Raw genomic sequence first — 15,665 nt, 5'->3', positions numbered from 1 at the left:
ATCTAAGTTTGTCAAAGGCATCTCCAAGGGTGAATTCAAGCTTATTTCCTCCCAATCCATGCCTTAAAGTGAAGGTTTTGTCCAAAATAGGAGGGCAAAGAGAGCTAAGAAGATTTCGCTCCTATACCCTTGAGAGGGACAGGAGCGAACTTGGTGTTCTAGCTCAGATTCTCCATTATTTTCAAGCCTTTGCGTTCAAGTCTCATTGATATGTTTCTCTAAGGGATAGGTAAGTGGATATTGCATCAAACAAGGCCCTGAGATAGAGTATTTCATCCAATTTTGGGGGAAGCTTTCTTTTGAAGAATTTGCTCCTGTACCCTTGAAAGGGTCGGGAGCGAATTTGAGATTCTCACCCGAATTCCTCATTGTTCATGATCAAAAGTTTGCTCAACTTAATGTCCAAGGCATCCTTGACTTGATTCAATGGCATAGGTCTCAAAAGGCAAGACTTCCTAGCATGATACAAAGACTTCCTCAAACTCAAACAAGACTTAACCCTAGAAGCAAGTCCCAGGCCCAACCTAGAGGAAGCTTTCAACAGAGACCCTGACCTAGACCACCTACTGACCCACTTGAGCCTAAGCAGACCATCTTATCCCAAAGAGCTCTCCAGAAATTCTCCAATGCAAAGATCAATAACCATGACCAGACAAGCAAGCAAAGAAAACTAACCTAGAAAGCAAAAAACAGGGGTCCCCATTTGCAATGGGGCGATGTGTGAATCCTTCACAATAGGTATGAAAAGGTTGGCTATAGAAAAGCGTTATGTAGTGAGATATTTGCAATAGGTCAAATTTCATGTGCTGAAACAAGAGTGTATCATTTCTGATGGGTGGAAGGATTGCACAAACTATTTTTTAATTAATATTATTGCACAATGCCCTTAAAGATCAATGTTTTTGAAGGCAATTAGTTGGGAGGGGCAAAAGAAGAAAGCAAAGTTCATTGCCCAAATTCTCATCAAGACAATGTAGATGGTGGAAGCTGAAATGTTGTCCAAGTCATAACATACAATGCTATAAATTGCAAGTTAGCAGATTTATTGGTTAATGCAATATACAAATACATTTTTTGGATACCGTGAGCTGTCCATTGAACTTGATGTTCCATAAGATTAACACACAATGCACAGGAGATTAATATGTTTGTTACATATGATCATATTCCAACAGCCATGTGTAGCTCCCTCAAAGTTTGTGAAATCCCCTTCCCAAAAATAGTAAGTTCAGATTGATTATTAACCCATTTTATTTTTTGTTGGCTTAATAGTAAATAAAAGTGACAATAATTTATTTAATATTTAATTTAGTCTTGATATTTCATATTTTACAAGACTATTGAATATTAAATATAATATTATAAACAAGCTGGGGTGTTGGAAATCTCAAGAAGCATTTGATATTATTTTAAATTTAACTTGAGCATCTTTTATGATAATTATCAATCACTATTTTTGACCAATAGTAAGGAGTGGCCTTGGGATATTAAATTAATTTCCCCTCCAAAATGGGGTGTGGGATTTTGGGTACCCAAGTTTGGCTTGCAACATATAAAACTTGAAAAATATTTAATTTGGGATCATCATCTTATGCTAATTTATCTTCTGGAGCACTTTGTGTTCAAGTTTCTGTGAATGAAAACACATAGGAGATTGGGATTAGTGGATGAAAACCCATTTGTTGTTGAAATTAGAGGACAAAAACCATTTTGTTCTTGAGAGCATTCTCATTTAGGGATTGCATTGGAGCTTCATAAATTTGTAGGACATTTCAATTTGTAAGATTTGGCTATGGAGATAGCCACCCAAGATCTAAAGGCTTGTGGAAAACATAGGATACTCAAAAGATCAATATGACAAAAAAAATTTGTATTCCTATCAAATAATGCAAATAGAATGGATGTATGATGTATGAGAGACCCTTGGTTATATAGGCCAAGGTGAGAGATAGGACTGGACAAGGTCATGACATGTGTCTTAATTCTATACAATGAGACAATTGACATGATAAATAGGACCTACTAGGTGAACTAGTTAGGTAAAATACCTTATTCACACTAACACCCTCCTTTAAGTGCAGCTTAGGGAGAAGTAGTCAAATGCTAATGATGCAAAGATGATGATGATTATGCATCCCAACTACAATGTCATGTTAGGTACCCATGTACAAATGTGATGTGATCTCTCACAAATGAAGAAAAGGAGAAAATCCAATGGGACAAAACTCCCCAAAAGAGAGAAATAAAAAAGCGCTAAAAAAGATGGGAAGGATAAAACCTCACGTGAGGAAAATGTGTCCCCCATAAGAGAGAATGAAGAGAGAAGGTGAAGTGACCCCCCTTGAATAAACATTCCGCACCCCCAAGAGAGCTCACAAATGGTGATACTCTTAGTGAAGGGTTTGGTGAAGATATCTGCAGCTTGCTTTGTTGTAGGATAATATTGCAAATCAATGACTTGCTCTTGTATCAGCTCCTTGATGTAGTGCATATGGGTTTCAATGTGTTTGGTACACTGACGCTGAACAATATTCTTCAAGATTTGGATGGCACTTTGATTATCACAAAGGAGGATAGTTGGCCATGGAATGGTGAAGTCAAACTTAGTCAAGATATTTTGAAGCCAAGTAGCCTCAGTAGCGGCATTAATAGTGCCTCCATACTCTGTCTCAGTTGAAGAAAGAGCAATAGCATGCTCCTTTTTATTCTCCCAACAAATGGAGTCTAAACCAAGATGAAAGTTGTAGTCAAACGTATATGGAGTAGTCATTAATGAAGGTGAGTACATAGTGAGCCTAGTTGAAAGACAAAGCTGGAAATGGACCCGCTAGATCATTGTGAACCAATTGAAGGACTTCTGAAGCTCTCCTTGGCTTCCCTTTATCAAACTTTTTTTGGATGCTTACCCATAGCACAATGTAGACATATACCATCGGAAAAGCTGATTCGAGGGAGACCTCTGACCATATTCTATGAGATGAGCTACTAAAGCTAGCAGTAGTTAAGATGGCCAAACCGCTCATGCCATAACTTACAAAATCCAAATGAGTGAGTACTGTTGTATAAGGAGATCATGGCACAAAGCGTGAGAGTGCATATAGCCAAGTCTCGTGATTCACCTTCTCCACTACAACCAAGGCATCATCCTTAAGATCTTTGATCACAACTATATTAGGAGTAAACTCAACTTTCTCACCATTACCAAGTTGAGTGATTTGATAGATTGAAAGAAGGTTGGCACACAAGTTAGGAACACAAAGAACATTCTCAATGATGCATCATCCATGTCAACTGAACCTTTCCTTGCAACTTCTACTTGTGTGTCATCACTTGTAAGAATGTGTGGTACTGTACAAGGCTCCAACGAAAAGAACTGTTCTCTATTAGAACCCGTGTGATGTGTAGCACTTGAGTCAAGTATCCATTGCTGTGAAGATTATGTGGCTACAACAAGTGCTTGTTCTTTCCCTTTTCTTGATTGTAAAGAAGTGGAAGGAGATGCTTCCTTTTTGTAGGAAGATGGTGAATTGATGTGATTTTTCTTGAGAATGTTTCTCAGCTCATCAATTTGCTTAGTGTGGCAGTCCAAATCATCACGACGAACTTTCTTGTTTGAATTCCCTTTCTTGGAAGAGGATCATGAATCTCCTTGTTGAGGAGAAAATGATTATGCTCTATCTTTGTGTGGGTTTTTCTTTGATTGCTTTTGTTTCTTATTAGATCATATCCCATGACCTACCACTGAAGCTTGTGACTTGGATGACTTGAGGATACCCATTGTGATCAATTTTGTTTGTTCAAGCATCAATATCTCTATAAATGAATCAAATGATGATGTGGTATAAGCACTTTACATAGTCAACCAATGAGTTTGGAAACTAGAAACAAAAGTCGCATATTTTGAAGGAATCTTATCTACCAAATTGAAGACCAATTGTGCATCCTTCTTATCAATGCCACAATCTTTGAGTTGTGTTGTTAATTCTTTAACATTAGCTACATAGTCTTGGATAGCATCAAAATTCTTTGGATCTAGATTAGTGAGTTGATTATCAAGTTTGTATGCCCTAGTCTCATCATTTTTTTCCATACAATTGAGCATGTTTATCCCAAGCATCTTTACCTGTTTTACACTTATCAATATGAAAGATAAGATTATCAAAAACATAGAATATTTAATGTGCCAATCACCTTTCAAATTATGATCTATTGGTTTTGAAACAAATTCATCAATGTAGTGAATTAATCATTCTTTTTCCATTAGTTTACTCCATATATTTATTTTTCATGTTACATGGTTATTTGGAAACTTAGGATGACCTGTTGTTGAAATTTGAGAGCACAGGAGAGAACTTAAAGCACAATCACACAACACAAGCCCAATGCAATAGATAAAATTGATGATCAATGCAATGCCATTGCCAAAAAATGTCAAAATAAGGCTATATGCTAAATGTACAATTTTTGTTCTCATTGACTGTAAATTGATAGGACCACTGTAAAATACAGAAAAAATTATGAACGATTAGAAAGAATACACCTAGAAGGAGTTCATACGAGCTTGAATGGAGCTCAGGAAGTTCCAAAATCATGAAAGGTTCAGCAACACTTGTGACAAATTGAATTTTTTGAATAATCTTTGCATCAAAATCAGAAATTGTCTGCACCCCTGCGTAGGGAAATCGTCTGCACCCCTGTGTAGAGTATGAAGAATTAGCCCAGACTATTTTTTTTTCGACAAACAGTGCTTTTGAGCTTGAGTTATGATCCTCAAAGGTTGAAATACAAATTCAAAAACTCAAATGGCGAGAGGTGCAAAACTTTTTAGGCACATGCTCACATCAGCAAGTAATACTCTTGTTTGGATGACATATTCTGCTTGTCAGAATATTCTCTCGGAATATGCTTTGAGTGGTGAATTTGGGAATATTCTTGGGAATCTAAGGGTGGCAAAATATTCATGTAGAATATTCTTTGTTGGAGCTATTAAAGGAATATTCCCTATCTATTGGTTGATAGGCCACAGGTTTGAAATGGACTGGTTGTGTTGGTTGAATGAAAAAGCACCATGTGGTGCATGTTGGTGAGCTAGTGGGTACACAGGTACTTTGGCGCTTGTGCAAGCTGCTTTTAAGTTTTTTTCTTGATTTTTAAGTTAAAAAACTTTATAACTGCAAAAGCCTTATAAATATTTTTTGATTTAAAAAAACAATAATACACAGATTTTTCTTTTTTGAAAAAATCATATCGTAGGGCAAGTTGGGCTGTATGGCCTGCTTGCTAAATTTTTTTGCCCCAAAATTAATTGTCTAAAATCGACATTTTGACAATCAATCTAGACATTTATGGACGATTTGACCCGAAATGCTCCGAAGTGGAAGCTACCTTTCTGATCTGGCAACCACTTCCAATCTTCAAACCCTTTCAGATTTGGCCTCCAATGTCCAACTGGGATGAAACAAAAGGTAGATCTGACTTTTTCAGGCACTTCGAAGGCAATGGTGAGCTTTGATCTGATCCAACAAGCTTCCAAAATATACCTGCAATACAAAACCCAAAAAGGAACCCCACTAGAATCTGGTATTTCTATCACACTTTTCTGATTATGTAGATCACCCAAGGATGCAAGAGAAGAGCATACTTAATACTTCAAGATCTATCAATATCTACATTCAATATCTTCTAAAAGATTAACCAAAGGCACTCAACTTGCATCTAAAGGCCTATGGAAAACACATGATACTTGGAAGATCAACACGACAAGAATAAATTGTATTCCTATTAAAGAATGCAAATAGAATGGATGTACAATGTATGAGAGACCCTTGGTTATATAGGCGAAGGTAAAAGATAGAATTAGACAAGATCATCACATGTGTCTTAATCCTATACAATGAGACAATTTACATGGTAAATATTAAATGACCTAGGAAACAATAAGTGAATGCCAAGATAAGATAGATCACATGACACCTAAGGCTTTTAGAAAGATTCCTAGGACCTACTAGGTGAACTAGTTAGGTAAAATACCTTTTTCACACCAATACAGTTATTTAGTGTGTAATTGTTTGTTCCAGGCTATAGATGAAGTATGTGTAGTTTGGACTACAGTGTCATGTCACTTTGTTGTTGTGTTACTTGTTGCTATAGGATTCCTTGTTGCTTTTCATTTTTTATGTTCCTTATTCTTTCCTAGAGTTGGGAATATCAAACTTTGTTGTGGAGGAGATCAGAGTGTTTTCAGTTCTTTTTTCTGTAGTTTGTGCCTTTGATAGGGTGAGAGTTAAGCATTGTTAGTTTCAGATTTTGTGTTTGACGATGTTGCTATTGTAATGATTGTCACATTAGTCATTTATGTCTTAAAAATCAGAATAATATCATTATAAAAGTTGCATGAGTTTCTGGTTCAATTTTGTGGAAGTTTGACTAGCTAGTTTTATTGATGTTGTATTCAAATCTGTTATTATCATTAACAAATATGGTTTAGGACATTATAGTGATATCAAGGCCAAGATATTGCCAGCTTGCAGAGTAAATTTGTTTGTTGATGATTTCAAGTGACAGAGAAATCCAGTACCAAAAGAGAGCAAAAGTTGTTAGAAGTTAGAACAAAGCCCTAGTGGCATAGAGAAAATGCCATGAGAAGAAAGAAGGCTCGGTGTTGAAGATATAGAAAAGTTCCTCCAAGAAAATGTAATCAGAATGAATGAGAGGCAAGATGCATTGCTTGATTTAGTGGTGAAAATGTCAAAAACTCTAGTTGAATTAAAGAATGTGTAGCTAAAGAGAGCAACTTAGGTTGAAGGAAGCACATCAGGAAATGGTAGATCTATGGGGAATTCCATTCCAAAACCTTTAAAGCCAAGGTTTCAAGAAATGAAAAAGTTGAAGAAAAAGCTCATGAAGATCCATATGGCAATGATCTTGAAAAAAATCATTGAAGAATATAACAACGAACCTGGGGCTTTTAAAAGAAATGTATCATTTATTACTAATTTGGAAATCCAAGATAAGAGGGCTTCAAGAAGAAGACATCATAATGATCACCATAATGATGAGAAGAAAGCCTCACAAGAAAGAATTGTAAAATTAAGTGCACCTATGTCTGACGAAAGTAATCAAATCTTAGCAAAGGGGTTGGCTACAAAAGCTGCAGACATTCTTTTCACTCAGACCTATGGTAGAAGAGGATGCTATTCAATATGTTGCTTTACATTTGGAGCGAGTTGATTATGATTGGTGGCATCATGGATTGATTACACAATCATGATTATGTGCCAATATTTGATGAATTTCATCAAAGAATTTTGGATCATTTTGGAAGGAAAGATGAATATTAGTACGTTAGAGAGCTTGCAATGATTAAACCACATGGTTAAATGGAAGCATATGTGATTGAATTTCAACATGTTGTAGTTATGGTACTTGATGTTTTAGTAAAAAGAATCATATTCCTTTTTGTTGAGGGTTTGGTTGAATCTCTCAAGGGAATTTGTGAAGGGTTCTGCACCTATAGCATTGCAAGAAGCCATTAAGAACACTTTAACCTTGAGCCATATGTACAGAAGAATACCTTTCTCTCATCATTCCAAGGCACCCACCTCGTGGTAGCAGAAGAGAGGATTCCAAAGGAAATATTTTTATGCCCCAATTCATACTGCTAGTTGCAACAAAGAAGAGGGATGAAGAGACAAAGAATGATCTCAAGAGAAGTTATGTTTGTCTTGTAGAGAGCCATGGACACTCCTAGACTTAGATGCTTAGGTAAAGGACGAGCACATTACACTGAAGTGGCGTCAAATAAAGATTCAGAGTCAGAGGATGAATTTAAGGTATTTGAGGTTGTTTCTTTCATCAGTTTGACAATGAAAGGAGCTTTTATATGGTCTGAAGATGCTCAATAATCTTGTGACAAGTTTTGGAAGGTAATGAGCTCATGCTCTATACTTTCTATTCTTGGTTTTTCATTGCATTTTGTTGTTGAATGTGATGCATTTGGAGAAGGTATTGGGGCTGTCGTAACCCAAAAAGGACACCCAATTGCATTTGAGAGTAGAAAATTAAGTAAACTGGAAAGAGGTCATTCCATTTATGATATGGAAATGTTGGCAATTGTGCATGCATTGAAAGCGTTTAGATAATGTTGGTTTTTGGAAGATTTGTTGTGAAGACAGATCATAATAGTCTTAATTATTATTTGAACCAAACATATTTGAATGGTTGCCAACAAAATTGGGTAAGCAAGAGCAAGTTGCAAGCTTATGACTTTGGCATAGAAAGAATGAAAGGGAAGCAAAATGTGGTGGTTGATGCACTTTCTAGACGGCTAACTCTATGTTCACTTTCCACTATTTCAGCCAATTGGAAAGTTCCATTTTTGCTGAGTATTTTAAAAACAAATTTGTTGCTGATATACTTGATGAGGTTGTAAAAGATGACAGGTATATTGTGATGGATGGGCGGAGCCTTTACAAAATCAGAATCTTTTTGGTCCCTGGGCCTAAAATGAAGGAAAATATTTTGAAAGCCTTTCATGAAACTCCACTAGCAGGACATCAAGGGTATTACAAGTCATATAGGCAGATCCACGAGAGGTTTGCATGGAAGGGATTGAAGGAGGATGTCCATAAGCATATTAGAGAGTGCGTGACTTGCCAATACAACAAAGGAGAACAAATCTTTCTAGCAGGCCTACTTTAACAACTACCAACACTGGAGCAAAAATGGGAGAGCTTATCTATGGACTTCATTAGTAGAATCCCCAAGGTACAAGTTAGAGATTGTATTTATGTGTTGGTTGATAAATTGACAAGTATGCACATTTTATTGCTATTGCTTCAGATTTCAAGGCACCTCATGTAGCAAATATACTCGTCAAGGAGGTATTTAGATTGCATGGCTTGCACAAGAACATTGTCAGTGGCATGGATAGCAGATTTATTAGTTATTTTTGGCAAGAAGTGTTTCATTTGACAGTTATGAAACTCACACGAAATACTAGCTATCATCCACAAACTAATGGTCAAACAGAAATAGTGAATAAGTGGGTTCAGGGGTACTTAAGAAACTATGTTTCAAATCAGCAAACTGTTTGGATCGAGTGTTTGCACTTGGGTGAATATTGCTACAATACTTGACATCATATGTCCATTGGTATGTCACCTTTTAGAGCTTTACATTGTTATGATGCACTTTCTTTTGTTGATTTATTGCTTTCAGATAGACGAGTACCTGCAATAGGTAACTTAATCAATCAAAGTCAAGAAATATTGAGGGCATTAAAAGATAATTCGCAACAAGCACAAAATCAGCAAAAGACTCACATATGGGAAAATGATAGAGGGATTTTTTGAGGTGGGTGACTTGGTTTTCTTGAGATTGTACTCATATAGGAAGACTTCTATTAAGAAGAGTGGAGTTGAAAAGCTCAAACCTCGATACTATGGACCTTATAGGATTGTGAAGAGGATAGGTGAAGTGGCTTATGAGTTGGAGTTTTCACAAAATAGTAGGAATCATAATGTTTTCCATGTGTCTTGATTAAATAATGTCCTTGGTCAGCATATTGTGCCTTTAGAGGATTTGTCACCATTAGATGTTGAGGGAAAGCTGATTTTGATCTCAAAAGAGGTAATGGATACCACGGTAAAAAACTTGAGAAATAGGAGTATCATAAAATATTTAATTAAATGGAAAACCCTACTAGTTGAGGATGCCACTTGGGAAGGACCTAAGATACTTGAGCAATCTTGGGGAGGGCGGACTTATTGCGTCCACTTTTCAAAAATATTAAGTTCATATTGATTATTAATCCATTTTCTTTTTTTGTAGGGTAATAGTAAATCAAAAGGAAAATATATTATTTAATATTAATTTTAGTCCTGATATTGCATATTGTATGAGACTATTAAATATTTATTTAATATTATCAGCAAGTGGGGGCATTGGAAATCTTCAGGAGCATTGGACATTTATGTTAAATTTGAATGGAGCATCTTTTATGATAGTTGTCATTCACTATTTTTCGTTGATGGTTAAGGGAGTGGTCTTGGATATTATTTTCAATTAATTTTCCCTCCAAGATGGGATTTTGGGCACCCAAGTTTGGCTTGTAGTATATAAAACTTGAAAAATATTTCATTTGGGATCATCACCTTACACCAATTTATCTTTTGGAGCACTTTGTGTTCACGTTTCTTCTAAAGACGGAAACCCATATGAGATTGCAATCAGTGCACAAAAACCCATTGGTTGTTGGAATTAGAGGACGAAAACCCTTTGGTTTTTGAAAGCATTCTCATTCAAGGATTGCAGTGGAGCTTCATAGATTTGCAAAACAGTTCAGTTATTTAGTGTGTGGATTTGTTGCAGATTGCAAGTGAAGTATGTGTAGTTTGGATTGCAGTGTTTGTGTACTGCTGTAGGATTCCTTGCTGTTTTTCTTTTTGTTGTTCCTAATTCTTTTCAGGAGTTGGGAATATCAAACTTTGTTGTGGAGAAAGATTGGAGAGTTTTCAGTGAGAGTGTGCTTTGGGCAGGGTGAGTTAAGCATTTTAGTTTCAGATTTTGTATTTGCTGATGTTGCTATTGTAATGATTGTCACATCAATCCGTTATGCTGTAAAATCAGAATTATATCAGTATAAAAATTGCACGAGTTCATGGTTCAATTTGTGCAACTTTGGGTGTTGACTAGCTAGTTTTATTAATGCTGTTTGGTTTAGTTTGGTGAAGTTATTGCTTATGTTCAAATCTGTTATTATCATTGAAAAATCTGATTTCAGACATTGCAAGGTTGGTGCTAAGGAAGGTATGCTAATGAATTTTTGACATTTAAAAATTAAAATTAATTTTTGATTTGTTTGGAACTTTAAGTTTGCTATAAATTTTGTAATTATATTATCTAGTTTTTTTTATTTTGTTTGACATTGTATTAAGTTAGATTTGATTTGCATGCCGCAATCATCTTGAGATTACTTGTGAAGATGGGAGAGGCATTGAGAGCCATGATCATCAACCTTTGGAGTGTATGGAGGCAATAAAATTCAGTGAGGACCCAAGAGGTCTAGGCATTGATCTTGACTGGTGGACGCGTGCATTATCTTTGAGTTTTGTTGAGCCCAATATGAGTATGATCAGGCTTCCCAATCTAGATTGATCATTTTTTCAGTAAAATATGTGATATAAAGGTCATAATAGTAGCCAAGGAAAATGATCCCACAAGCTTTTTTTATAAAGGTGCAAAGAATTGCTGTCCACCACTAGAACACTACGTCTACATCCTTGTATCTCCTAGCATTTTCTTTGTTGCTCAGATATAATAGCACATAGATACTTTCCTTGAGTAGCAGCGTAGCACCAGAGATGTTGAAGTTAGTGAAGAGTACAAGACTACAATGACTCAACTTATCCCAAATCCAGCTATAGAGGACACTGTCATGGATGAGTTTGTCAGTTTTATAACTTCAAGGAATCACATTCTTAGCACCCTTTCAGACAGGTACAAGTAGGATGCTCACACATGCTCTACATTAATGGTCAATGCATTGTGTACTTACATCCTCTTACAATCAAAGTTCTATCACATTTATTTTTACTTTTCTTTGGCAGCTATATATTATATTTTAATTTTATAATTGCAAATCTTGTATTGACTTTGTTTTCAATCTCAACAAGTTGCAAGTCAGCTGAGTGAAAGTAAAGCAAATACACTTCTATTCATTCAGTCAAGTGCAATTGGTTGGCTGGAAAAAAATGGAAGAGTTGGTCTATGTGCATTCCAACTTATGTCTCCTATCACATAAGCAAGTCGAGTACATGGAGGGGGTATTGAGGAATTGGGCTGTAGCCCTTGATTATGCTGACTCAATGCTTTTGTTGCATGAATTGCCAGAGTTTCTTTCGAGGATGAGGACACTCCTACAGATGATGCAACTAGTGGGAGTGGTACTCTAGCTACTTGCAGTTCAAATAAAATGATGACATTGATATCTTTGACATTTAATATTGAATTATAAATTATAATTTATCAAGATCACCTGTGTCTCCAATTATGTAGTTTTTTATTCTTTTGCAAATTGTGATTATTTTTATATATTTTTAATATTATATATATTGTTTGTTTGGTACCAAGCGATATTAAATTTGGGAAAAAAAATTCATCATATCAGCAAAGTGGAGCTTGAACCATGAATCTGAATCTGAAACCTAAGCCATGCTTGAACTGACATAGGTGCAGGATTATAAGTGTTATGCTTTCCCTGAAGTCTGCAACTCAAGGACAAGCAAATACTCAGATGAAGATGCAAAATAGTTGTGTAGTATCTAGTATCAAGAATTCAAAGTAGATGATGATGAGATCACTTTGGCTCTTGCTTCTCCCTAGGTTTCATCTGGTCAGGTTGGAAGTGCTTTTGATTTTTTAGTAAGGTTGAATATTCATAATATCTCTACTTTTAGCAATTATCAAAATACTAGTTTGTTTGCTACCTGTGCACTAGTTTCTCTTGTATCCATGTAGTTGCCCAACAAATATAATTCCATTGATGAGCTTTGGAGCCATCTTCATAAAACGCAGAGACATTCCCTGTTCTACTTGAAGCAAGGTAAGGATTCCTTCCTTTTTTGAAGTTCTTTGGTCTTCTAGTTTGGCAATGATCACATCTTCAATATGATCCCTATCCGTCATTGGAAAATGATCCTTCCAACTCCTCAGCAAGTTTTGGCCCCTACCTTGGATCTCATAACCCTATTGACAATGCAAACCCTCAATGTGTTGCTTTTTTTCTGTGAAATATTTATTAACTCCAAACTCCCATTGAAATTGTGCATCCAATGATTGACCAAGCAGATTGCAGAAAAGGGTTTCACTTGCCTTGCTCTGGAAAAATATTTTGTACAGTTTCTTGATAACCAAAGCAAACAATCCAGTGCATTGATCAGCAGGAACACCATTTGACAGTCATCATTGAGATAACAGTGAGGAGATATGTCAGAAAGAGGGTTGTGGAAGCAAGATTTAGGACAGAGCAATTTAGTATAAGATTTTGGCAATATACCCTACAGGAAATGCCAGATGATTTCCTCGTCTGTTTCAAGTATGATGTTTTTTTCGCCACAATACAGAATCCTGCCATGCAATTGACTAAATAACATGATCAGTTTTTCAATCCTTAGCATCTTATGCTATTGTGACACCAAGCCTCACGTTCCAAAATGATTATGGACATCTACAGTGTCGAATCACATGAGGCACTCTTTGCTTTGTAAGCTTCAATTTCTGGAAGTGAGCTCTCCTTATTACTTAGCTGTGCCTGTCCATATTTTGTTGATCCCCTTAGTTTGTGGTGGGGAATTTTCTAATCATTCTTAGTTACATTTTGTTGACTCACATTATAGCCACATTTATATCTCCATCTTGACTTTGGCTATATGGTTATACTGTTTTTATGGCCCCTTTCATTTTGAGTTGACATGTAGCTAGCCTATAAAGCTAAGGTTAGGTTGCAGTTAAGTTGAAATTAGTTAAATTATGTTGTAATCATTGGTGGGCACATGTCCATAGGAAGTGTTTAGGAGTACTGAAGAGAATCATGGCCTGGTCAATTTCTCAAATTATCTGCTAATGTTCTGTTTTGGTTCTAGTTGCTGTGGTCATATGAATGCCCATGTTGTGACATTTCATATTTACTTAGATGTGATGGCAAAGCGGATTAGTTTGATTTTAATGTTGTTCTGCTGCTTTTTGTAATTAATGACTTACCTGAAATTATGCTGCGATTCAGGTGTAGCTTTTATTTACATCCATATGAGGGAACAACAGTGCAAGTGAGCAGTAACGGAAAACTCAGTGCACCCAGGATATTGCGTATTCAAAAAGTGAGTTCTCTGTGTTATATTTAGTTTTTAATTTTTACGAATGAGGGAATAATTTTCAGTTCAAACTCAACTTGGTGAATCATTGCTTTACAATGTTCATTAACTAACAAAAATCAGAAACTTTACATAGAATGCCAGTGTTAGGTGTTTTCCCAATTTTTGCCTTCTACTAGATGGGAGATGTATTTGATCCTTTCTTTAAGCAGAAGCTTGTATTTGATGCTCTGTTTTAGGGCTAAGTTGTTAATTTGCATACTTCAATGTAGCCCATAGTTTACCTCAAAGTACCGATCTGTTCATTTCCGTAATGCTCTGAAGAAGCTAAGGATTATGCACTTCTAATTGGAACATCTATAATATTTTGGAACATCAATGATATTTGCAGGTCATAAATTACGTGATAGAAAAAATGGTACTTGATAGACCTTTGGATACTAGCAATCCAGAGACATTTACTCCAGTTTTGAGCGGTAGTCAGTCACATGTAGCAGCAATTGGAGATGGCTCTCTTAGATCTGGCATGAGAATTTGGCAGCCAAAAGCGAAGCCAATGGTGGAAATCCTTTGCAACAATCAGGTGTTCTATCTTTATTCTCTGCAGATTTGATTTGTGAACACCTAGTTGTAATGAAGGGGAAAAGACATACCTTAAAACCATTTTTTCTTAATCAAACATTCTCAACACATTCAATTGTACTGTGCACAGGTGCTTTCACCAGATATGAGTTTGGCTACAGTGCGAGCATATATCTGGAAGAAACCAGATGATTTGTTCCTTCATTACAGACTTGTGCAGAAATAGATGATCAATCTTCGGTGTAGCCTCTTTTGTGGGTGCTGTCTTAGCTTTCTAATAAAGTATTCTGATGCATTACCTTGCTTCATTTCTGAACTTTCTTTTTGGCTCACAATCTTGATAGGTTATTTTCATCATCATGTGCAAATTGTGTTGGACAAAATTTGTAGAAATCGAGTTGAGAGTTATTTTCTTCTGTAGTCTTTCCCAGTATTGATACTTTCAAGTGGCATGAAGGAGTGCCTCTTCTTTGCCGTGTAGGCTATAACATGTAAAGACAAGAGGAGTTGACATGTAAAGGCTGCTTCTAACGAGGTGTGGAATAAAAATCATCTCTGATCAAGGGGAAACTCATGCTCATCCCTTAGAGCACATGATATTCATTATTTCTTGCAGATTCCTACCAATGATTGGTATGCTCCAAGAGTACAGTGCTGCCGAATAGACTCGGCTGATGTTCACAGCATGTAAAATCCCCTCCTAGAGTTTCATATTTATATGTAAAATGGGACATTTTATTGTAGTAAGTGGGTTCATATAATTTTTGAAGTAAGGAATCATAGCATTACGTTTCACCATGGTATCAGATATGATACAACCTATTTTTGTATCCTTGTACTGACTATTTTTGTCATGGTAAATCTTTATGGATATCTTTAAGTTGTTTTTCTTCTTGGAACCTGGTAATACCAAAATATGCATTGCTGAGCCATGTGGTGATTAATGCATACAAACATATTTAGTACATATTCATGCATTTTTAAGACAATTACCGTGATGGCTATTTAGACGCTTAGAAATAAACTAAAAATATTATAGAGGTGTTATTTCGTAACATATGGTTAATGGTATCTAGAAGACCTGGAAAATTCTGTTCACAAGGGTCCACACTCACGTGCTGATGACAAAAAAATATTTTTGTTAGTGGAACCTCTGTGTTCCATTGTTCGACAAAGACAATTTACTTAAGAAATCAATAACTCGGGCATTTC

At 36.0% G+C, this 15,665-nt stretch overlaps 1 protein-coding gene across 4 annotated transcripts in view; it reads left to right on the top strand.

Moving 5' to 3' along the window:
* The window catches only part of LOC131072104 (uncharacterized), a 125,209-nt gene extending 109,857 nt beyond the window's left edge, over positions 1-15,352 (top strand). For 2 of the 4 annotated variants that reach the window (XM_058008163.2, XM_059213789.1), the window contains 3 exons: positions 13,784-13,877; positions 14,263-14,454; positions 14,584-15,352. In XM_058008163.2, coding sequence (XP_057864146.2) covers positions 13,784-13,877; positions 14,263-14,454; positions 14,584-14,679 — 382 coding nt within the window. In that variant the 3' untranslated portion in view covers positions 14,680-15,352. The remainder of the gene's footprint in view (positions 1-13,783; positions 13,878-14,262; positions 14,455-14,583) is intronic. The other 2 variants (XR_009359339.1, XM_059213790.1) reach the window with 2 other exon arrangements.
* Positions 15,353-15,665: the final 313 nt, after the last annotated feature.

The sequence above is a fragment of the Cryptomeria japonica genome, chromosome 11 (assembly GCF_030272615.1).
Source record: "Cryptomeria japonica chromosome 11, Sugi_1.0, whole genome shotgun sequence".
NCBI classification, from domain to species: Eukaryota; Viridiplantae; Streptophyta; class Pinopsida; order Cupressales; family Cupressaceae; genus Cryptomeria; species Cryptomeria japonica.
The sequence above is the reverse complement of the archived record's forward strand: the minus strand, read 5'-3'. Positions and strand labels throughout refer to the sequence as shown.